The sequence below is a fragment of the Telmatherina bonti genome (genome assembly GCF_933228915.1).
Source record: "Telmatherina bonti genome assembly, chromosome: 10".
Lineage (NCBI taxonomy): Eukaryota > Metazoa > Chordata > Actinopteri > Atheriniformes > Telmatherinidae > Telmatherina > Telmatherina bonti.
Genome location: NC_136628.1, coordinates 28,037,375 through 28,063,398, shown reverse-complemented (window position 1 = coordinate 28,063,398; position 26,024 = coordinate 28,037,375). Strand labels below are relative to the sequence as shown.

Genomic DNA, 26,024 nt, shown 5'->3' with positions numbered 1-26,024 from the left:
TGTTGTGAAGTGGCGCTATACAAATAAAGTTGAATTGAATTATTGTATTGCAGGGGCCAAATGCAATAATTAAGCTTACACACAACACACAGAAAAGATGATGCACAAGAATGTACACACCTCACTCATTCTTCTGTCTATGTGTACGTTTATTATTAGAGCAAATAAAGGCTGGCATGATGGAACAAACTGGCTATGGCAGACCTTACTCATTAGGCTTTAAAATGAGGAGGAGTAAATGGAGATTGTTCTGTATTTCTGGGACAAGAATGACATTTATTCATTGCAGATAAAGCACAAGTTGCTGGTTCTTTGCCCAAAGCTCTGATGCTGTCTTTTTGTCTTAGCTGATGCTCATTTTCTCTCATTTGTAATCCAATAATTTTTTTCACTCTTCTTTTTTTTATCTCAGCATGTCTTTTGCTGACTTTACAGTTGATTGCTTATGTCAACTTATTTGTCCGTTCAGCAGTTTCTTTTTGTTTGTGACGACATAATTATTACCAAATTAAACAGATTTTTTTTCTCTACTTTAGTAATAACTGTTACACATTAAAACTGCTTCTTTGTTCTTGTTACTCTTATTTTCATGTCCAGTTGTTCTTCCATTCATTTTCCCTTGCTTATCTAATGTTGGGTTGTGGAAACGACATGCTCAGGAGGGTGACCTAGACAATCCTCTCCCGAGTGACAAACTCCAGCTCCTCCTGTGGGATCCTGAGGTGTCTGGAAAACCTCCATGGGCAGGCGACAACAAGGCATGCTAATTAGACGTTTGTTTCCCCACTGCTGACTCCTTTCCAAATAAAGAAGCGGTGGCTACCAAGCTCCGTCTGGATATAAGAGATCCACACCTGATCTCTCAGATTGAACTCGAAAGTTCAGCTGCTTGTATCTGAGACCATTTATCTGACGTCACATAACCAGAGATCAAGGTTGGAACACAGACAGACTAATCAAACCGCCTCAGTGTGTGTTGAAGGTCTTGAATTGAAGGAAACTACATTATCTGCAAAAAGCAATCCCAAGGTTCTCAAAGCAAACCCCCTGTTCTACCCGACTGCACCTTGAGATCCTGTCCATGGACACCACAAACAGGATTGGTGACAAGGGGCAGCCTTGGTGAAGTCAAACATTCACTGCGAACAAATTTGATTTTGTGCTCTGAATGCAGACAGAGCTCTTGCTGTGGGCATAAAGAGACTTAATGACCCCCATACCCCCACACCTACCCGACCCCTTTGCTTGCACAACTGTGGCTTATGAGTCCAGCCATTTCCAGGAACCTCCACCGCACATAGTGGAAAAGCCAGCTATATCTAGTCTATACTAGTCCAACTCACACACCAGCTCAGGCTGCTTCCCTGCTAGTGAAGATGTGTTCCATGTCCCAGTTGCCCCTTTGTAATAAAAGCAATTGGCATACCCAAGCCCCCACAATTATCTGCTACCCAGCCCATATTTTTAACATGCAAATGACTACAAAGGAGAGAGTCTGCATCTATTCATAGCTAAAATGGGATTAGTAATAAAGTTTGTCTGTGAGCGTATTGTTTTATGATGATTGAGATTAATAAAAGAACACTAAACCATGGCTTTATAACTCTGGAGACAAGCCTACATATGCTCATTTAACTCTAATTTGTACATTGTTTTGACCATAAATCCAGACACAGTTTTATGCATCTGGCCCAGGACAATACGAACATATTATAGTCCTTCTAAATAAATATAAAGTGGCTAATGTTGGTTGGGCATCTTGTGTCTTGCTCTATTATGCAGCAGAGTGATTCTTACTGCAGGGAGAAAGAAAAGTTCCCTGCAAAGAACAATCACTACTGCTGGTGCAAGGTAATTTTCTATTAAACTGTATTTAGTTAAGACCATCTGCTCTGACTTACAACTTCCAAACTTGAGGGGACAGGCATGCGCATCCATCGGGAAATCTTCCAGGTGCATGGGGCACTCTGCATGAATGGTCAACCTGAGGGGACATGGGGAGAGAAAACAGTTCACCAGTCAGACTGCAAAACGGACCTGGTGACCATTACAAACCAGCATGACACACATCTCTAAATACAAAGTGGGCATTTTCACAGCCTATGAAGGTCCTCAGTTATTTTGTAATCAACAAATATAAATCATATCATGTAAATCAAAGCATCTTGTGTACATATCAGTAGAACCTGGAGGGGGATTAACTTTGCAACTATGAGAAATCATGTGGGAGACAAGGAACACCAGACTTCCTCTCAGCTGATCACATCACAGCTGCGCCTCAAAATGCTTTTTAAATGGCCAGAAATATGGTTTATATTTATCTCACCCATGCATCCTCATTCAACGTTCAAGTTTAAATAATACAAAGATCCATGAAACAATCCTTTAGAGTTACTCATAAAAGGAGCAAAAAACTGAATGACTACATTTACGGTCCATGCATCAGTTTGGTGCTGGGTTGTTTAAATAAAGGGGATTGTAAAACATTAAATGAGCAATGTAATTCTCATTTCTAAAGCATCTAGGCTGAACTGAATGTACTGTAGCTTCTTGCTTGTGTTAGATGTCATCTTTATCTCAAAGCTTAAAACTTGTAAATTAAATTCTACAAAGGATGATAAAAGTCATGATAAATAGGCTCATTGAGTGTTTTTAGTGTATCTACACATTCAACATGTAAGGTTTAGTGCAGCCTCAGCAACAGAACTTGTAAAATAATTGCATGCTTCCACAGGCAAACTTATTGTTTTTAATTATTTCCTTGCGTTGCCTTTACAAGAACCCTGTGCTCATTTTTTGTCTCCCATCCTCTTGGCTGCTTTCTGGTGCTGTCTCATTACTGATAAGTGGCTCAATAACTACGCAAATTAATGCAATATGAATCAAATGTGAGCATCGCACCACTGCATATCACACAGCACTAAGATCAGCAGCTAATTGATGACATTTATCTCGTTGCTAAGCTGTAACTAAATCTTACAAAACCAAAAGCAGGAAAAAAAAGTCATAACAATGCCAGAATCACTTTGATCAAAAACAAGCATACAAGCTGCCTATGTGACACAACTTGTTAAGGTGCAAAGGAAACAAAATGCACAATCTTACTTCACCATTTGCTGACAGGCAACACAGCACAGCTGAGGTGATGAGAGTGTCATGAGGTATGCAGTTATGGTGTTAAAATTAAAAGTGCAGAAGGAAAAGTTCAGGGATCAATAAAATATAAATTAATCAGCACATCCTCAGTGATGCCCCACCATAAGTATCAAAATATGTGGGAAGTGATTAAGCCCATATTTAGGAGTCTTGCTGAAAAGATAGGGTTCGCTATTGTTAGGTTGAATTATCTGTACATAAATCAGATCTCTGATTTATGGGAACCAGTCCTGACTACTTTCTGGGTGGACTAATACAGTTGATCTGCATATACGATGGCGACTGATGAAATCAGAGGCCAGTCAAGCTATGAGGAAATGCTAGTTAGGCTAGTTGGAGAAGCTACTTGTAGTGCTTCACTGTTTTGGCTAAGATGGTGGACTTCATATGTTTTGTTTATGACTCTTTGCACAGAAGAAAAGGATTTGGATCACTGCTCAAAATGGTTAAACGACAGCAGTAGTCTCTGTTAATTCAAAGTAATTTTAGTGTCAGAGAACACTTAGGACTGTAGTCTTCATCTTTCAGATGACTGCTTTGTGAATATTTGCCAATAACGTTTGGGTTTTACCATTCTGTGATAAAATGTAAGATACTCTTCCAACAATTTAACCCTGAGAACTTACAAACATAGGTGGCAAAGTACCGGTGGATCAGCTCTGGCTTATGGTACAGTCACATATACTGTAGACCAACTTCAGTTCGCCTTCCAGTCCCAGCTTGGAGTTAAGGACGCCACCCTGTATCTGAACTACTTTTGTGCTCAGCAGGACAAGCCAGTAAGCCCTGTGAGGGTCATGCTGTTTTACTTTACCAGCAGGTTTAACAAAGTTGGCCCAGCTCTACTGGGTGAGAAGATGACATCGATGCAGGTGAAACCATTCACCCTTGTGTCCTGGATAGCTGACCACTTGACTGTCAGAACACACATGTGCGCCTGCAGCACTGAGTCAGACACCGTCGTCACCAGTGACTTCAATAACTGCTCTGAAACACTGTCACTTTCAGATGTTTTCTGATGGTTCTGCAGTGGTTGGATGCCCTGACGGACATCCGGTCCCACCCCCTTCTCAACAAACTGGACATCCTCAATGGGCATGTTCAGCAACAGACTCGTTCCACCTCGCTGCAATACAGACCGCCTCAGAAAATCCATCACGTTGACTAAATCTGCTCTCAACCAGAAGGTTGAGCCATAACCTCTTGTAAATATTGTATTTTTTACTGTATTTACAGTATTTTATACTGTATTTTAAAAAAAAAAAAATTCCATTTGTCAATGTCTTTGTTGTATAATTTATATTTAAAGAGGTATTTCCATAATTCAAATTTTATGACAATTTTCTTTCATTTTATTTATTTGAATTTAATTTTAGGAGGCTTATTTATAATTTCCTTTGGAAACTTGCTCCTCTATTTTCTATCTCCTTTATCTCACCGTATGTCATTGTTTTAAGGATCACTGCAATGCAGCAATATCCATCTGGGATCAATAAAGTTTTTCTGATTCTGAAATCTGTCAGGATTTACGTTTCAGTATGTCTTCTCTTGTCTTCTGATCCATTCTGGTTTGCATTTCTTGCATTTAAATGAGAAGTAAGTTGGTACACGTGAACTGAGAGGGCAGAGTGGTACATTTCTAATAATGAGCACACTAATAATCGGCTAGCTTCACATGCATAATGCAATTCAGTTTGCTCTCACTGAGAATTGCTCTCTGGTTCAAACATGTATGCCTGAATCTCCCCAGTGTTAGTTCAGGCGTAGTGTAACAAAAGAGGCAGGGCAATATCATTTGCCTATAGGCATAGCCACAATGGCATATTCCTGAAAGCCCATTCACTGAATAAGGTGTGAAGTCATACTCAAACCAAAGGTTGTTCAATGTTAATGGGGGTCAAAACTTTCTAAATGTACAATTCTGGGGAAAACGGATGAGTTTCATGACTTTTACCCCCAGTAATTTCATGTACATAATTCAGCAACTGGGCAGGGAAACTGTTAACATTGGCCTCTTTTTTTATAAACTGGTTTCAAAGTCTATATGTTAAACTGTATTATAGGACTCGAAACCCATGTAAGTGGAAACATAGCATCAAAGGGGATTAGTAGCTGCTGAAGTGGGTCTTTAAAAATCCAATATTTTTTGTGTAGTTATGCAGGAGTGAGTGTAAAGTTGTGCATCACTGGTCCAGAAGACTGTGATTTTGTTAACTCTTCAGAGATACTCTGAACTGCATATCTCAAGTGTGCTTGGAATGTTATATTGTCTTTTAATGTTCTTGAAGCTGGCAAATCTTAAGCTAATTAATTTATTTATACATTCTTATTCATGCAAAAGGTATTGAGGATACAACTGTGTCTCAATAAATTAACTTTCTATCACAAACTGTAAAAAAAAAAAAAAAAACTGCTGCTGTAAAATTCAAAGTTTAAGTTATATTAAGCCGAACTGAGAGTGAGTGATAATGTTTGTGGACATTAAGATTACAGCAGCGCTGGCAGACAATAGCACCTCCATCCATTTACAATAATGATGCAATCAAGCAGAGTAGAGGCCTTTTTTCTGTTCAGCCACTGTGGATGTGCTGATTAAGTGGATTTAAACAGTTGTCTAGTGAGGAATGCCAATCAACACTGGGTGCTATGTTGATGAACTCCACACTCAACTTCCTGTGGATGGATTTACATTCTAAGCCTAATGCCAAGTGGAAAAAAAAAAACGGGGGAAAAACTCTCTTGTGGAGTGCAACACAGTGCCTCTAACTATGCAGCCAAAAACTCATTTAGTTCCCCTTCAGCTAATCCACAGCGCAAAAGCTAAGCACAAAAATAACCCATGAATGACCTTTAAAACATAGTGTGTATTGGTCTTGGTTTATTTTACAGCATTATTAGTTAAATAGAAGCCTTTAATGCAATAACATTACAAATAGAAGCTGAATAAATGTAAGTACAAATGCAAGTTCTGATGCCAAAGAGTTTTTTCTGGTTGCTTTATCTTTGAGTGACAATTGTTCATTATTCTTTGCACCATTCAACAACTTCATCATCTTTCCACACGTGCACTAGATCATGTAAACATGGTGCTGTTAGTAACACTGCATCGATGCACATGCATCTTTGCTGGCCTTGACAGAACTGCCACCACATCAGATCTGCTCATGTGGGGCCTTAAAATGAAATTCTTTTTCCCCTATTTCATTTTCACAGTTAAAAGTCGATACTGACCTTGCGAATGAGCATCATAAAGATATTTATTTTCAGACCCTTTCGTGGCCTTGGATATGAAGCTGCAGGGAGCACTGACTGACAGATTCAATGTTTAGATCAGGTTGTAGCAGTTTTTTTTTTGCTTTGGTAATGCACAATATGGTATTCAGTGACTGTAACCGTCTGGCATAGCTAATTTTTTAATGTATTTTAATATATTTTAGACATAAAATACACACATAGTGGCAATCCTTTGATCAAGTAAGTCCATTATTCACTTAACTGTCTGTGTGTGAAAAGTATCCCAGAGCAGATTTGGCTGCAAGTCATGATCCGTCTGCATCAGCTCTGCACCGTTTTATTATTAATCCATTTTTCATCCAGCACCATCAAGAAGTTGACATTTGTGCTTATAAGCTGAAGGTTGGAACAACTAAGAGATTGACCGCTATGAAATTCAACAGAGGTACAATCCTTTACACACACACATATATATATATATATATATATATATATATATATATATATATATATATATATATATATATATATATATATATATATATATATATATATATATATACTTAAAGTCAATTTCCAGCCTGAACTTCTGGAGCCATATGTGAACTTTCTTTTTAAAAATGTGGCTAATAAAATTATCCAAGATAGTCTAAAACATTTATTACTTTTATCAAGCGTCCATAATGCAATATTTCAAAGTTTTATATGCTCAGCAGTTGAATGAAAACACCAAATATGCTATTTATTTTTATTTTGCAAATGTGAGTTGCTTGCACTTTGAGCTTTTAAAACTTTTATAAATTACTTGAATAATTAGTTAATCAATCCAACCTGAGACAAACAGCTTTAATTTATAAAATTCTTAAATTAATGGTAAAAGTTTTGTTCCCCTGCAAATTAGGGACATTCTTAAACTGCTAACAAAAAGCTAACACGTAAAACTACAATGTTCAGCTTACTATAGTAAAATGTTTACCTGTTAATCAGTATATAAACACTGGACACACCCCTCTAAGCATGCTTACATTAACTTCAACCAGCTGCAGACTCCAATGTCCGTCTTTTTAAATCAGTAGGTGCTTGAGGGTTCCCTGGGATCTGAGTGATGCAAATTTCATCATCAGGTGGTACAACAGTGGCTCTATGCAGACACTCGCCTCCCCACTAATTTGTTGTGCGTGCACAATGTTATGCTAAAAGGGCACAAATTATGCTTATATGGTAACAAAAAAACCTCTGCAGACTCCAATCAGTTATGCATGAATGGAGCGATTCCTTTAAGCAGACTATAAAGTCGTTTAATTGGGAAAAACGATGTGTCCCTTGAGTCTGCATTGGACCATGTGCAAGGCCCATGAGGGGACTATAATTCCAGTCTTACTAAACTGGTCGGTTTCGTCTGAAGAGTAATTACAAAAGAGTCTCACCTCATTGTGTAGAGCAGCGTGCCATTGTCGACTAGCCGAAGGAGTTTGTTGGGAGTTGTCATATTGTGGGCAACAGATTTCTTTCCATTGTGGAAGAAGGTGTCAGGAGTCCAGATCTTACTGGCCAGGAGGTTGTTGAGGGGTAGAACCTGCATGGGTCCATCAAACTTCAGTCTTTCGTCCCTCCAACTCTGACGAAAGAAGACATCAATAGTGTACTCCTAAAGGGAGGAAACAGTGTAAAGAATTTGTTAGTAAGGAGCTGGAGCTTTGATTTACTTGCTTTGACAAGGAAAAATATTGGCAGCGTCAAAGCAGGGGTAGTAAAAAACAATAATGGTTCCACTCCAGTATTGAGGGTGTACATTGATTTGTAGTGACTCTTAACAGACATATTATTGTCTGTTATGTTATGTATGGAACAACAGGTTTAAGATTCAGACTTAATGGGAAACTTGTGACTCGTAGTACATTTCTCTTTCCCTCTCTCGCTCTTTCTCTCACTCTCTGTCTCTATAAAAACTCCTCTCTCACCCACCCCTCCCATCTCTCCAGGGTAGGGTGGGTGGCTGTTTATCTCTCCAGCTCGGGTTCTCTACCAGAGTCCTGGGAGCTTGAGGGTCCTACGCAGTATCTTAGCTGTTCCTCGTACTGTGCTTTTCTGGACAGAGATGTTTGATGTTTCACCAGGTATGTTGGAGCCACTCCTCCAGTGTGGGGGACATGGCCCCCAATGCTCCGATCACCATGGATACTACTCTTGTTTTCAGGCCTTCTCTAGTTCTTCCTTGAGGCCTTGGTACATCTCCAGTTTCTCATGCTCCTTTTTCCTGATATTTCCATCATTATATATATATATATATATATATATATATATATATATATATATATATATATATATATATATATATATATATATATATATATATATATATTCTTTTCTTCTCTCTTTTGCTGTGTAATTGATACTTCTTTAATGTTAATCAGCGCTTATTGTTTACATCAGGTCCTTACTGATCTACATTGGAAGAAGAGAGTCAAAGGAATTTACATTCACATTATACATTAAATAGGACTTGGTGTCCTAGCAACAGCCTTTCCTCATCAGCTGTGTACAGCGGCTTTGTAAACTCCAGAGTCGTTTAAACAGGACAGGGTGGAAGTAAGCGGTCTTTATCTTGTGCGGTACACACTATTGGTGATCAATAAAAACACAACATACATGCTTCTCTGCAATTCACTCCCTGTTCTTTTTATTCTTTGCACTACTGCTCACCTGTAAACTCCACCTGGCAACTGACCTTATTGAAAACCTAATGAATTAATTCAATAGCTTCAACATGGAAGTGGTAATGCCCAGCAGGAGAACTGTAAGACTTCAATACAACACATTAGCAGAACTTTCTTTCTCTTAACAACGCTGGGTGGATGTACACTAACTGATATGACTGACCTCCTGGTGGCCTGGAAACCTACAGTACTATAAAACAGACAGAATTTTTGCCTAACAAAGCCCACAGAGAGCTTCACTGACAGATAAAAGCAAGAATATGACACATAAAGATGCTTCTAATCCAATTCTGTCAAGCTCTGTTTTTCCATTTTATTGTAGTCTAAAAATCAGTAATCTCTAAGGTGTCCTGACATATCCACATATTTTCAAAAACAAAAATTCACACACACACACACACACACACACACACACACACACACACACACACACACACACACACACACACACACACACACACACACACAGACTTATAAAGCCATTCAAGTCTTTTACATGAACTGCATCACTTTATTTTTGATCATAAATTAGACAACGGCTCAGGCAACAAAGGACTATTAAGGGCAGACGAAAGACAAATGACCACACAAAGAAACCAGGACAAACACAACACAGTGATTCATTGTTCTGTGCCCTGCGCACGTTTGACCAAAACTTTACAGCCACATTCCAAACTTTCTTCTGCTTGGCAGAGAAATGCAATTTAAATCCCCACCACTATAATTACTCATGCACTTTTCTTTTTCTTTCTTTTTTTTTTTTTTTGACTTCATGAGACGTCGGTGATGAATAAACAGACAATAGTGTGCTTGGCTGAGCTGGGGTGAAGCCATCATTTGTTTGCTTCCTTTAGACAGAGATATCCTGCAAACACAGGGAATTAATTTGATGATTGAAAGGGCAGGAATGAAGAAAAGTATAGTCAATCTCCACAAGGCCAAATGGCACAGTCGGTTCGGATGCCAGCTGGTGTTCCTCCAGGGATCGAGTGATTGATTTCTCCTTGACGGAGGAGACAGATCAGGGCCTCGGTCCAACGAGAGTTTTCAAATGTCTTTTTTCCCCTCATTTACTCGGTAAACTTACATTTTAAATAACAGTTTTGAAAAACCATCAGTGTTAAAAACATATTAAAAAATCCTAAATGACTTTTCAAGCCTGAGGTTTTTTTGTACATTTCCCTATTTCATGGCGATACATCATATTGTGGCATCTTGCCTTTTTATTAGAAAGCAGAATACATGAGGAGAGAGTGGGAGTGTTACAACAAATCCTGAATGGATTAGAGGCCGACACAGTAAACAGAGTATTCAGTTCACCCAACAAATACCACTGATATGCTCCATAACATACAGTCAGCAAGCTCTGATGGCAAAGCATATAAATATCACGACAACACAATGTTGCATGTTATGACACCTTTATAACTGTACAGCACATAGATCAAATGAAAAGTACTGCACCCCTTGCCTAAACCTAATACATGCCAATAAATGCATTAACATGTGCAGAAATAACATACAAACTGTGCCTAACAAGGCAAGAATCCATATGCTAAGTCATGAAAGCCGTCATAAAAATACACAGATTTGTTTATATCATTTTCCCAATAAATCAGAAAGTTGGGTAAGATTACAATTAATGAAGCCATCTCATTAGTCGCACATAAACATATTTACAATCATTCTGGGTTATCTAAATTCCCTTGCGTGTGCTTTTTGTTGCCACATGTGGCGCAGATATGAATAAGCTTAAATGAATACGATAAGACAATCTGTTTGTGTGCGTGTTTCATAATGATGTGGAAATCATGGCGTTATATGCCATAACTGAATGTTTTAAAGTCAAGCTCAATAATCCAACACTCTGAGTAAATGTTGTTGGGATTAACTTTGCAGTGTTGGAACAGAACACAAACAGTAAAACAAAGCAAAGAACAATGTTTCCTCTGCTCATGTGCGAGTGTTCGCTGCGATGGAAGCAGCCAACGGGAGGGTCGTAAATGATGAAAATGAAAGAAAAAGGAAATGGGGAGCATGATAGGAATGAGATTAAGGTGGAAGCTAAGGTAGGATGTACAGCAGACTGTGGTAAATGAGTTTGAATATAAAAAAAAAGAAAAGACTATGTCGGACTTTGATAATGGCAGGAAGGTTGTGTCTAATATCTGATAGAATATTAATGCAGCCTTTTATCTTAAATTAATGAGCTCATTAAACTGGGAACATTTAGCTAATACATCCAGTTTTAATAATGTCTGCACAATTCGATTTTAATTGAATTCTTCTCAGCACACATGGGTGTTACATCTACAGATTATTTCATGCATCTGATCTCTTACAGCTTACATGTGCAAAGAAACAGTTTTCGTTTCAATCTCATCCAGCGACAGAAGTTAGCTGACTTTACTTTTTTATTTTATTTTTTTGTCTTGTCGAGCACTTAAGCATGCAGAATGATTATCTGAATGCTGTATTCTGCTGAGAAAATTTCTTTGCCAAGGGAAGCATTATAGGTATAATGCTCCTCTTGATATTCTGGATTTTTGTTTAATTTTTCTCTTTATTTTGCATAATTGTTTGTATTCCAGAGTTTGTACTGCCGGACTGGACCGGAGAGGATTGAAGATGGACAGACAGAGAATTGAAAAGAAGAGATAACAGAAAAACACCTCCTAGAGAGAAAAAGAGAGAGAGAACAACCTACATACATATGCATATACATAAGCAGGCATACACACCTGCCTATATATACACATATACCTAGATTTATGTTCCCCATGCGGGAGGATGAAGCCATTATCTGTCAGGAGAACCAGAAATTAACAAGCTAAATCAGAAACACACACAGAAAACTAGCAGCTGTTAGTGAAAAAACCTGCAGGACGACTCAGTGACTGTGTAACATGCAGAACATACAGAGTGGAACGTGTACGTAGAAGAGTGATCATGCCAATGTGACTCCGCCCACAGTCGACTTTACTTATTCAAATAGTAGATCAAAGAAACATTAATTTTGCTCAGATAAAGTTATGAACTAATCATGAACTGTTATTAACTATTTTGTTCAATATTTTCAGTTGGAGCTTAATCTTATTTATCTGCATTGGCTGGCGGCTTATTAGACTCCACAAAGCAGCCTGCTTACTGAATGTATGCCACAGAAAAATATATGATGCCTTGTTTTTGACTGTAGATGGCGAGTTAGAGGTTACGTTGTGTTTGAATTGTGCAGTAATGAGCACTTCCTGTCGGCGCTGGGTTTGCTGGATTTTGCACTGGGTATTGTAATCATCAGTCAGAGACTTGATCAATGTCTTAATAACAGCTCTTTCTTATTCTTCTGTTGCAAATTATCCTTGTGTGCGTGTGCGCCGCTCATGTTTCCCTGCTGGGAATCTAACCTGTGTGAGACTTTCAACGCGCTGTGAATCCCACACCGGCTCCAATTATCGTTAGAGTTCACAGGCTCCTGCAGCTCTATAGTTTGCTTCTAATTTTACTGTACCGCAACGCACGCTGAAGCCTTTAATTCAGCAAATACATTTTAGAAACACATGATAATGGATCTTTTGAGCTGCAGACAGTGAAGTAAATACAAATGACAACAGGGTGCATTTTATTTTTAGATCACTATTAGTAAAACAGTATGTATATTTGAAATATGTCTTTAATGCTAAACAAAGGGGACTTTTGGTGGCACTGCTGTCACAGTCTCTTTTATTTTTCCTCTCCTTGTTAAAAGTGAGCAGGGCTTTTTGCATCTTCCAGCAACATGCAGCCGGATCAAGAGCTTCTCAGCTGAGAGGCAACAAGCCCTCAAAGGACAAAGGAGGACTGCAGCTCACTGATTATTTTTCCAGCTTTTGATGCTACAATCATACAAAAACTATGACACCACTAATTGAGTCAAGCAATTATAGCCAACCTAAAAACATGTGCGTATAAGCTATTCGACAGGTAGTTGAAGCTACAGCTAATATATGACACAGTGTGGCTTGACATTATACATGTTAAACATGACTCTGCAGCTTTATTAAAGTTCTGAAGTATGGAAAAAAATCTCTGGAGGTAGTGCATGATAAACTCAGTGCTCTGCAGAGAGGTGTATTGGATTCATATTATGAATATAGTGGAGCCTTTTGGTATTATTAAAAAACCCATTTTTTATTATTTAAAGGCCATAAAAATTAGATGTCTATAAAGTCTAGTTTGATCAAATAAATTCTTTTTTTTATGTTTGTAGGATGCACTGATTATAATTACCGGCCTTAGTTTTGTACTAAATTTGGTCATAGTATAAAAAAATGTTAGTCTGTTTGCTCTATTAAAAACCCCAAAAAGAGAGTTTTGGTTCTCCTTTCCTCTTTCAGTGGTAGCATTTTAAACTGGACTGTGTTTAATATTGAAATATACAATCTCTAGAGCAGTGTGAACAATCAGTACAATCAAAAACATATTTCACGGCTCTGTTTGGAGTTTTTAAAAAATTTTTTATTTTAATACAAGTGGGCTTGTGTTTTGGAACACTAATTATTAAATATCAGTAATTTCAAGATAACAATCAACTAATTAACAACAACAGGTTAACCTCAGTAGGGTGCCACTTACTTTGGTAGCTTTTTTTATGGCCTATTTACCTTCTAATGTTACATCCAGGTCTGATGCAGGGTAGGATAAAACATTCCAGGCATACAGACAAGCCCGTTTCAGTTGCTTTGTATTTGGGAGAGGAGAAACTCCTCCTCACACTTGTGTGTAAACAAGAAGGGGTTAAAAGATAAATGTCCGCCTGAGTTTAGGCAGCGTGTTCAGATGAGATGCTTATCCAGGATGGAGATAACGTCAGGCTTTCATGTCTTTTCAGCGTGTGATCGCTGCCTGTCTGTAGCAGCTCTGTTTCTTCAGTCTCAGCTACAGTAATCATTCTGGGCTTTCAAATTGAAAAAGGGTTTTGAATCTTTTGTCGGTGAAAATATTGGATAACAGTGATTACAGTTATCAGTATGCAACAAGCTATGTCTAAATACGAAGCAGAGTTATAATATCTACCTATCTATTTAAGTGAAACCATTTTCTCTAAGAGATGGTTTGGATTAAAATAATTAAACCACATTCAAGAGAAAGAAAAATCACTTTTCTGTGCCTTATTTTGCTAAAGAGGAGCCTTTTAAATTCCCTTCTCTCTTTGCTTTTCTCAGGGGGATTCAATGCAACTGATCTTAGGGGTTTCTCCAAAGTTAGGTATACACTGGCTTGTAATTGGATGTGTCTTCTGAGCATCCATTTCCCATGTCTTGACTGCTGACTGTTGCAGAAAAGAGGAAAATTACAGCAGAAAAGTGAAAAAGCTTCCTGATGTATCTTAAAGATTTACTAATATTATATGTGTATATATATACACGTACGTACGTACATACATACCTACATACCAACATACATACATACATACATACATACATATATGAACAGTAAAATTTCAGCTTGTAAATTTTTTGTGAATCTGATGACAAAAATGTAATTTTTAAGCTCTTTTTTTTTTTAAAAAAAATCAGAATGATGCAAACACAAACATTTTTATTTTCTTAAATTCACCATTGTTCTGTTCTGCTGTGTTGATCCGTTTTCCTTTGTACAATGTATATTCTGTAGCAAGTTTTGGGTTCTGTTTTATTTAGTACTTTCCCCCACATGTATTCACCTAACTTCTTAGTTCATTGTCACCCCCAGTCCTCTTAAGACTGTCAAACCTCCTCTTGTTTGTTCATAGTCTCTCAGTGTATTGTCTGCCTGGTTTCCATTGTTCCTTGCCAGATTATTGACTGCCACCACCATTTGTCATGACTGTCAGCTCTGTCTTCAGTCAGTTGGTTCATCTACCCATCCTGTGTATTTTCTTGACTTTGGGACGGGTTTTAGATTCTACATTTTCCTGCCATGGTAGGATCTTAAAATAAACTGTAATTACTTTTTAAGATGATGAAATCTAGAGGGCACAAAACGCTGCAAATCTTCGTATATTTGATGACAAAGCCCAAATGGCATAAATATACTAAATGCTTATTTCTGGAAAACATGGTTGCTGAACCCAGGGGCACATCTGGGAGACAGATGACTAGCCATTTCCACTGCAATACAGAGAGGCTTGCTTACAGGGAGTCCAACAGGTTTTCAGTCTTTTAAACTAACACCTATACACAAATGGCCACAAAGATTTCTATTTCTTTTATAAGTTTCTATATTTTTCTCAATTTTATCCATGTCATTACTTTCTTGGTCCATCACGTCATAAACATTTTTCAACAATCAAATTTCAAAACCAAGCTGAAATGGAGAAGCTTGAACTTTATCCTTCAGAAGTTTATGGCACATTTGCTGTTACAAAAATGAAAGTCCAGGTTGAAGACAACTGGGAATTTTCATGTCCATGTCACTTTAAATGGTATGGACCAACATCTTGTTGTCAAGTTCTGCTCAATGACCCATTCATTTGGGTCATGTGTGGTGAAGCCGACAAATATTCAAAACCTGCAGAACAGAAGCCCTTGAGGCCCTTGCCTTTGAATGTTGGTGTCACTATTCTTAAGAAAACTTTAAAACTTTTGGTAATAGCATTCACATATGGTTCTCCGGGTCCAGAAAATAAACCTTTATAAAACACCATTCTGCAGCAAAGGTTGGCTTTGATTCAGAAAAAGGCACAGCCTCCTTGCTTTGATTGCCAAAACTCTGCAGGGAACTTAAGTTTTAATGGCATATTACCTTCAAAATGTAATTTAACAATATAGAAAGGTGTTTGGATCACTAAAGACTTTTTTTGTTTGCATGGCTTTCACGTAGTTCCTGCTCTGAACATAAATCATCTGTGAAGCAAGGGAATACATTGACCTGTATAGTAAGTGGTGGAAAAATAAAATTAGGCCCTATTTTAAGAGTATAGTTTTTCTGAAAGGTTCTGGGAGGGCAAATTTAAATTCTGCATGCAATATGTGAAAAGAGGCTTAATTGGGCTTGCAAGTGTTTGTACAAGGACATCATGATTGATACAGAATGCAAGGGTTCACCTTCAAATTTTAGCAACACAAACATCCATCTTCTATGTAAAGACCTTGGAACGATCATATTTCTGAATTTTAGGCATGCAGCTGCGGGCTGAAAATCTCTTATTTTCGAGGTTTTGCCCCCAGAAAATGTGCAGCCCTGTGGAGATCAGGCCATCACTGATATCTTGTCAAAACAAGTTTCAGCTCTGCACATGTGACAATCTGAATCAGTTCCCATCAGCACAGGGCTGTCAAATCCCACCATGAAACAGGTACATGTGCCGGGACACTGCATGAATGTGAATGAGATGTGACTGTTGCAGACTTACTGAGAGGGAAGAAGTTAGACGGGAAATGAAAGGCTTGTGGTAGATAAACACATCCACCTACTTACCGATGATCAACATCAAGATCATGAACTACATTCTTAATTTTAAAAATCTGCAGATTTTTGGTGGAGATAAGCCCAAACCACAAGCCTTGTAACTCCAACATTTGAGTCTAACATTGAAATGCAGTTAGCCATCTCTCCTGTTGCAATATGGAACACTAAGGCAGATGTATAGGACTCAGGTTGAAGGCTGAAGGAATGGCCCTCAGGGTGAGTGAGATGCAGACATTTCTGGGACAGTTGATGTTGCAGAGATGGGTAATTGGACCACTGGATGCGGACAACATAAAAGTATGACATGCCTTGGGTATGTAGTGCGCTCTGTCGAAGAACGTCTCAGCTTTAATAATCTTTTAAAGCATTTAAGCTCTACATTTCTAGCCACGCCAGCAGCATTACTCTTGGGATAACAATGTCGGTCAGTTGACCGCTTTGGTTTGCAGTGAAGTGATGCAATGCCATTATAACTAGGCACAGATAGTTTTTTCCCTAGAGGAAGGGACTTAATGACTTTGATCTTCTAACTCTAATCGAGTACCACCAGCCAGTGAAAAATATTCAAGTCCTTTTAGTTTCATTTTATTGTTCCAAGATGGTAAGCCCTGTTGCTCTAATCTTTTACTCTGTCTTCAGTATAATATTATCAATTAAATTTACGTTGAAACACAACAGCGAAATAGAGGACAAAATAAACTAAAATATTTACTTCTTTAGTTATTTATTTTTATACGCTCAAAGCTGTACATTTCTCTTTGTTTCAGTGACTTGATAGCTGAATCAGAACGTAATTATCAGATGACCTCTGGGGATTTGTCTTCAAAACAGAACTTTTCTTTAGTGAATACATCAGGGAAACATCTACAAAAAAAAAAAGAAAAAAAAGAGAGGGAAAGAACAAAAAACTTCCTTCCACATCTCAAATACCTCCAGGATTAGCCATTTCCTCTCTTTCAACTGACCTACAAAACTGGTCCACGCTGTTGTTTCCCTGAACACATTACTTCATAGTCAGTCTGTCCCTCTCCACACTCTTCGCAGCCTCAAAACTCATGATCCAGAAAACACAATCACAAGACCCTGACCTACAGTAGATATGCTTTTATCGTTGCTGAGTACCCGAACTCAAAGTCTTCAAAGCCGAAATACACAGCTATAAAAATAACTTTCCCTCAGCACATCACATTTGTCTTTACATCTATCACAGCAACGCTCTTTGTTCTGTTAACTCAAAAGAAAAATAGGCTGCATCCCACATACTTGGCCTCAGAAAGCGTCCCCACGATTTGGAGACAGTCATCAATCTTATCCTTCATATCTCTGATTATGCAAATCTACATTGAAGACCTACTTTTTTTTAGCTAAGCCTACCGTCCACATTTGTGCGCTGTTCTGTAATAACATTGGCCTTGTCTTGTCATTCCTCTGCTCTGTTTAAAGGGTGCAAGATCTCTGTGTGATTATCTGTCACAGTCTTTTAGTTTATGCAGTCCTTTCCTAATTCTGTCATTTGGGAAGGTAGGCTCTATTAGATTTTATTGCAGGAACTTATTGGAGTGCAGGATACAGAGAGCAGTGAATCTCCATGGGTTTCTCCTCTAGTTTCACTAATGCTTGATGCTCTGTTGTTATACAATCAAAGTGCAGAAAATTAAAACATGGTCAAAAAATTGCATTTAAAACTATACGGACGGATCTTTGAAAAGTGGCTGCAATGATATAATCACAGAAGATTTTGAATGATACAGTAAAGTGATAAATATTGCAGCGTAATGCAGACACTTCATTGTGTGACGCCTACTGAAAGCTAAAACCTTATCATCTTTTGAGACTGGACTGTGGAAAATCTTGAAAAGAAATGCTTGAAGCTTGTGCAGTCTTCGTGTGAGTCCGGAGGAAAAAAAAAAAAATGCCTGGGGGCAAAATGAAGCTGTGGCTGAGTGAGGATCAGAGACTTAAGAGGCAATGCAAGATAAAAAAATAAGAGTATATAAGAGCAGATAAGCAGACTCCACAGGCACTGATTACAAGACAAAGGGCTGTCTGTTATTGTGTGTGTGTGTGTATGCTTTTGCTTTCAACACCGGACGTAATACACCTATGCTGATTTCACCGTTTGTAGATTTGCACAAAAACTTACCACAAGTGGGTTTCTTTGTCCTGTGCTACTGATTCATGCTCCTGCCAAGTGGAGTGTGTGAAAAGAATAAAACTAGATCTAGAACTGGGCTCTGTGAGACCCCAAAGGTGATATGTCCCGAAAAAGATAAAGCACTGTCTATTATAATAAAGTAAGCGCACCAACACTCTGTCCCAAAGCCACCAGAACACGATTTCATATACTTTATCTGTACACTGTCAGGGATGGGCTCCTGTTTGGAAGTCAAAGACAGCTGAAAACAGAGGATTTTTCTTTGAAGATAAGTGCATTCCTTTAGCAGTAACTGTTTTTGTTTCCCTTTATTTATTTTTTTATCTATTCTATTAAAATCCATGTTTAACTTGGTATTAATTGCTGGCAAATTGATACATTGTTTAAAGTAGGACCATTAAGATTGATTTGGCTCCTTTTTCCCTCCTCTCTAACTCCTCTGGGATAAAGTTTGGCACTGGACTCTGGCATTGTTTACTCTTGGTATCTATATCAGTCCTGGGTAATCCATTTACAAATTAACACTAAACAAATGCTTGGACAAAATCAGATCACACACTAAGATCTGATTGCTCAGGATACACAGAGCATAGCGGTGGTCTGGAATTAATTTATCCACATTTGCAGTCTAAATGCAAATGCATCCTGGGCCACACAGAAGAACCATCTATCCACACAAGAAGTGCTTACATTGTTGTAACGTTTATATCTTTAAATGGGTGCAACTTGCAGCAGCGGCATCTATTGTAGCAATGCTTCTAATGACTTGTGTAGTCCACGGTGTTGCGTGGAACTGGATGCTGTTCATCATACTATTTATAAAGCCTGCTACATACTCAATGAGAAGCAAGAACTTTTTTCTTGTTTTCAACACCCTGAGAAGATTTTGTTCTCATGGAAGTGGTTGTTCTCTAGGGGCTCTGAGAAGTATTGCATGATTGGTCGGACATTTGAAGTGGGTGTGGTTAACACAGAAAAGCTTCAAGAAGACTGTTGCTGATGCAAGTTAACCTGATAGTTTTAATAAAACTGCTGATCAAGGTGGTAAAAAAAAGTACAAATACTTTTCACAAGTGGCATTTAAACACGAAGAGTGTGCACAACCCGCCCTGCCACAAGGTTTCTCGGTAAATCATAGTATAAGGTGAATTATTTATGTTTGAATTGAATTTATTATAGAGAATGGCAGAGTCGTATTGTGCTGGCATAGGTTGTATAAATTTTAACATGGTGACATGCTTATTTAAATATTTTTTTTTATCTGGGGTAAGAAAAGTTGCAATTCCAAAGTGTAAAAATATGCAAAGCTGCACTTCAGTAAAACACTGATTTACTTCCTAATTTACAGATCCCATAAATCAGCAACACGTAGGACACGTGTGATCAAAAGCAGTAATGATGGAAAAATTCTTCCTGGTTCTTGAAGATCTGTATTATTAATCTGAGAGGTGTATATTTACTAAAATTAAATATAATGGCAGATAAATATTGTTTTACGATGCAAATAGTTGGGAAACAATTACACTTATGATCATATGACATCATCTGAAAATATCAACAGTTGTGTTCAAAATGTGTTCAGTGCAAGGCATCGTAAGGTCTGCTTTGGCAAAGAAAAATGCCTGAAGTCATTCATGCCAAAATCCAGAGCCATTGATGACAAATAATTTCAGAAAAGAATGCTACATTAAGATGGAAAATGCACAGTGAGTTACTTGACATAAAGTGCCAGTGGTAAATACCATAAATGAGACAAGATGAGAGTTCCTTCCTACCATTCACTATGATTGTGTTCACATGGGTCTGTGAGAAACTCAGGAAATCTTTTATTGACTCATGTGAGGTCTGAGTCTGACAGCATGAAAATGAACTGCTCCAGAGGACTCTGATGTAAAGGCGTTGCGCAATATGAGCCTGTCTGGTGAGATCTCAAACAGGCTGTCAAGCAATTTCACTGCTGATCCACAGAAATCACCAAGAGCTCAAAATGGTCAATTAGAACTGCATGATCAAATATGTCAATTGCTGCATGAGGTCTTGAGACAAAGCGTGAAGCATGTCAGCACCTGCTGCCTGAAGGAGGTCATAAGGAAGAGAGTTTCTGCAGCTTGAAAGGAGAGTTCTGACTTAAATCAGCTTGATTTGAATGCAATGATTGATGTAACACAGGGTCTTGCTAGAAGTGTAATCTTTTACTGCACTCTACTTGTTTTTTTTTTTTTTCCCTCCTACAGTTAATTGACTGTTTTACATGCAAGTGGAAACCATGCTGCCACCACATTCTTAATTTTATTCTAATCCGGTTCGTCAGTAGCACTAATTTCAAGCTAAGCTATTGATATTTCATGCCGTATAATATAAAAAAAAAAATCTATTTTTTAAATAGATTTTCTTCTCTGATTGCTGAGATGAAATTCTGTTACTCAGATTCTTGTCTCATCTAAGCACCTCTGTCTAATATTTACACAGCAGTTGCAAGTAAAGTGTGCTAGCTTGTTTCTTTGCTTGCTTCTTTCTTTCTTGATTCATGGTTCCGATCAGAGTGAGAAGGAAGGAGAAGGAAGGGATACTCACCATGTCTGTGTCAGACACCGGCCCAAAACTCGTCACATAGATGTTTGTCCTCACCTCTGTCACACTCTCTGTGGAGAGATTACAGAACCAGCACACATTGAAGTACAGTTTTGAAACGTTTATGTTTTATGTGCATGCATCATGTCAACATCTTCCCAAAATGATTCCCATAAGAAGATTTTTAACCTATTTCTCTGTACAGAAAAGCTTCAATACTTTCCTCACATGTCTTTTAAAACAGTGTTTTACAGTGTTTCTACTGGATTAGTTTCAGGACGCTACCTTAACAAAGGATGCTTTATGACTACAGTAAATGTGCATTGTCATCACTGCACCCGAAACTGTGAGGTTGATCTGCCATTTTGGGGGAACCAGCATTGAACCAGTAGTCACTGTGTTTTTCATCTATGGTTGATGTAAAAAAAAACCCTATGACGATGACAAACCTGGGCATAAATGTTCCCTTGCCCGGACGCGGGTTACCGGGACCCCCCTCTGGAGCCAGGCCTGGAGGTGGGGTACGAGAGCGAGCGTCTGGTGGCCGGGCCTTCGCCCATGGGGCCCGGTCGGGCTCAGCCCGAAAGGGTTACATGGGCCCCACCTCCCGTGGGCTCACCATCTGCGGGAGGAGCCGTAGGGGTCGGGTGCAATGTGAGCTGGGCGGCAGCAAGGGGCGGGGACCCTGGCGGTCCGATCCCCGGCTGCAGAAGCTGGCTCTAGGGACGTGGAACGTCACCTCTCTGGTGGGGAAGGAGCCTGAGCTTGTGCGCGAGGTTGAGCGGTTCCGACTAGATATAGTTGGACTCACCTCGACGCATGGCTTGGGCTCTGGAACCAGTACCCTCGAAAGGGGCTGGACCTTCTTCCACTCTGGAGTTGCTCATGGTGAGAGGCGCCGAGCAGGTGTGGGCATTCTCATCAGCCCCCAGCTTGGTGCCTGCACGTTGGGGTTTACCCCGGTGGATGAAAGGGTAGTTTCCCTCCGCCTCCGGGTGGGGGGACGGGTCCTGACTGTTGTCTGTGCTTATGCGCCGAACAGCAGTTCAGAGTACCCACCCTTTCTGGGGTCCTTGGAGGGAGTGCTGGAGGGTGCTCCTTCTGGGGACTCCATTGTTCTGCTGGGGGACTTCAATGCTCACGTGGGCAATGACAGTGAGACCTGGAGGGGAGTGATTGGGAGGCATGGTCCCCCCCCTCTGAACCCAAATGGTGTTTTGTTATTGGACTTCTGTGCTCGTCATGGATTGTCTATAACGAACACCATGTTCCAGCATAAGAGTGTCCATATGTACACCTGGCATCAGGATTCCCTGGGCCGCAGTTCAATGATCGACTTTGTAGTCGTATCGTCGGACCTGCGGCCACATGCCTTGGACACTCGGGTGAAGAGGGGGGCGGAGCTGTCAACTGATCACCACCTGGTGGTGAGTTGGCTCAGATGGTGGGGGAGGAAGCCGGTCAGAGCTGGCAGGCCCAAACGTGTTGTGAGGGTCTGCTGGGAACGTCTGGCTGAGTCCCCCGTCAGAGCGAGCTTCAACTCCCACCTTCAGCAGAGCTTCGAACATGTCCCGGGTGAGGCGGGGGACATTGAGTCCGAATGGGCTGTGTTCCGTGCCTCTATTGCTGAGGCGGCCAGCCGGAGCTGTGGCTGCAAGGTCGTTGGTGCCTGTCGTGGCGGTAATCCCAGGACTCGTTGGTGGACACCAGCAGTGAGGGATGCTGTCAAGCTGAAGAAGGAGTCCTATCGGGCCTTCTTGGCCTGTGGGACTCTGGAGGCAGCTGATGGGTACCGACGGGCTAAGTGGCATGCGGCTTCGGCCGTTGCCGAGGCAAAAACTCGGGCATGGGAGGAGTTCGGCGAGGCCATGGAGAAAGACTTCCGGACGGCTTCGAGGAGATTCTGGTCCACCATCCGGCGGCTCAGGGGGGGGAGGCAGTGCTCCATCAATACTGTGTACAGTGGAGATGGGGAGCTGCTGACCTCAACTCGGGACGTAGTGGGTCGGTGGAGGGAATACTTCGAAGACCTCCTCAATCCTACCAACACGGCTTCCCATGAGGGAGCAGAGCTGGTGGACTCAGGGGTGGACTCTCCTATCTCTGGGGCTGAAGTCGCTGAGGTGGTCAAAAAGCTCCTTGGCGGCAAGGCCCCGGGGGTGGATGAGATCCGCCCGGAGTTCCTTAAGGCTCTGGATGCTGTGGGGCTGTCCTGGCTGACACGCCTCTGCAGCATCGCGTGGACATCGGGGGCAGTACCGCTGGATTGGCAGACTGGGGTAGTGGTCCCCCTTTTTAAGAAGGGGGACCGGAGGGTGTGTTCCAATTACAGGGGAATCACACTCCTCAGCCTCCCTGGTAAGGTCTATTCAGGGGTCCTGGAGAGGAGGGTCCGCCGGATAGTCGAATCCCGGATTGAGGAGGAGCAGTGTGGTTTTCGTCCTGGTCGCGGAACAGTGGACCAGCTCTATACCCTCTCTGGGGTCCTGGAGGGGGCATGGGAGTTTGCCCAACCAGTCTACATGTGCTTTGTGGACCTGGAGAAGGCATTCGACCGTGTCCCCCGGGGGCTTCTGTGGGGGGTACTCCGGGAGTATGGGGTACCGGACCCCCTTGTACGAGCTGTCCGGTCCCTGTACGACAGGTGTCAGAGCTTGGTCCGCATTGCCGGTAGTAAGTCGGATTCGTTTCCGGTGAGGGTTGGACTCCGCCAAGGCTGCCCTTTATCACCGATTCTGTTCATAACTTATATGGACAGAATTTCTAGGCGCAGCCGAGGGGTTGAGGGGATCCGACTTGGTGGCCTCAGGATTGGGTCCCTGCTTTTTGCGGATGACGTGGTCCTGTTGGCTTCGTCTGGTCGTGATCTCCAGCTCTCGCTTGAGCGATTCGCGGCCGAGTGTGAAGCGGCTGGGATGAGAATCAGCACCTCAAAATCTGAGACCATGGTCCTCAGCCGGAATAGGGTGGATTGCCCTCTCCGGGTCGGGAGTCAGGTCCTGCCTCAAGTGGAGGAGTTTAAATATCTCGGGGTCTTGTTCACGAGTGAGGGAAGGATGGAGCGTGAGATCGACAGACGGATCGGTGCGGCGTCTGCAGTAATGCAGGCTCTGCGCCGGTCTGTCGTGGTGAAGAAGGAGCTGAGCCAGAAGGCGAAGCTCTCGATTTATCAGTCGATCTACGTTCCTACCCTCACCTATGGTCATGAGCTGTGGGTCGTGACCGAAAGAACGAGATCTCGTATACAGGCGGCTGAAATGAGTTTCCTCCGCAGGGTGGCCGGGCTCTCCCTTAGAGATAGGGTGAGGAGCTCAGTCATCCGGGAGGGGCTCAGAGTAGAGCCGCTGCTCCTCCGCATCGAGAGGAACCAGTTGAGGTGGCTCGGGCATCTGGTCAGGATGCCTCCTGGACGCCTCCCTGGTGAGGTGTTCCAGGCACGTCCCTCGGGGAGGAGACCCCGGGGAAGACCCAGGACACGCTGGAGGGATTACATCTCTCGGCTGGCCTGGGAACGCCTCGGGATCCCCCCCGCAGAGTTGGCAAATGTGGCTGGGGAGAGGGAAGTCTGGGCTTCCCTGCTTAGGCTGCTGCCCCCGCGACCCGACCCCGGATAAGCGGCAGAAGATGGATGGATGGATGGATGGATGGTTGATGTAAAACAGTTACAGCATATGATGCAATTTCCACCATGCTTTATGTAGCCCTTATATATGATTCCTTTGTTTTGTGTTATTCTTAATCAAAACAATGATTTACCTTCTAAACCAGGTTCTATAAGGGTCTTGGTTTTACAGAGAAAATGTTCCCAACAATCCTTTGGTTCATCACTGTGATTTAAACTGAAGTCCAGAACAATGACATCTCCAGATTGGATAGTAATGGTCTTTCTCTTCAGTGTTCACCTGATCTGATGGGGATATTAGTCATGAGACATTGTGAGATATGTCTTTAGTTGACAGCTGACTAACAAAGATAATTTTTTTGGAATGATTACTGTTGCTCAGCTGATGCTACGGTGTTGCTTCTACATAATATCAGAGAACATTTAAAATTACGCCTTGTTTATGTTGTCTTTCTATTAAATTTACAGTTTTTAGTAAATAATGAAGAATGACATGATAGATTTAGTTTTTTTCAGACTCCCCTAGTGAGTTCATACCACATACGCATCACATTAAACTTGTTTAATGTACAAAAAAGGAAAGTTTATAACTTCCATATGGTATGGCCATGCTGTCTCAATCATCTTTATGGAAACAATTAACAGCTTTATCATACTGTAAATAAATCAGCTGCAGTCGAGTTTCACACACAAACATCGATTAATAGCACTGAGACATACAAGCTTTGACCCAAAAAGGCACAACTCAGAAGAAATGATCAGATAAGTACATCTTATTGTTTCCTTTTGAACTCTTTTTTTTTTGTCCCTTTAACAAACTGTAAAATAAAAATGCACCATCATTTTTTCAGGATATCTACCAGTTATTATGGGACGCATCAAATTTTTTTTATATTGTAATCTTCTGCTTTCTGGTGTCCATTAAGTGGTAAAAGACAAAAATAAGATTGTGTTCTACAAGATTTTGAGCAAAGTTTATACCACAAAGTGATGCCAGAAATGTGTCAGAAACTGTGTGTATCATGTACATTACGTTCTTACTGAAGTATTTTTACTGAACCACGTTGTAATTTTTACAAGTAGCAGGAGCTGAGATCTGGTATTCTCAGATGTGGTCTCAGGCATTGTGCCTTGTGCCTGG

The 26,024-nt window shown here is 40.6% G+C and overlaps 1 protein-coding gene across 1 annotated transcript in view; it reads right to left on the bottom strand.

Annotated features, from left to right (window-relative positions):
* The window catches only part of gabra3 (gamma-aminobutyric acid type A receptor subunit alpha3), a gene marked incomplete at both ends in the record, with an annotated part of 164,296 nt that overhangs the window by 16,458 nt on the left and 121,814 nt on the right, over positions 1–26,024 (bottom strand). The window contains 3 exons of the mRNA XM_079247446.1: positions 1,902–1,984; positions 7,818–8,038; positions 21,265–21,332. Of these exons, the coding sequence (XP_079103572.1) occupies positions 1,902–1,984; positions 7,818–8,038; positions 21,265–21,332 (372 nt within the window). The remainder of the gene's footprint in view (positions 1–1,901; positions 1,985–7,817; positions 8,039–21,264; positions 21,333–26,024) is intronic.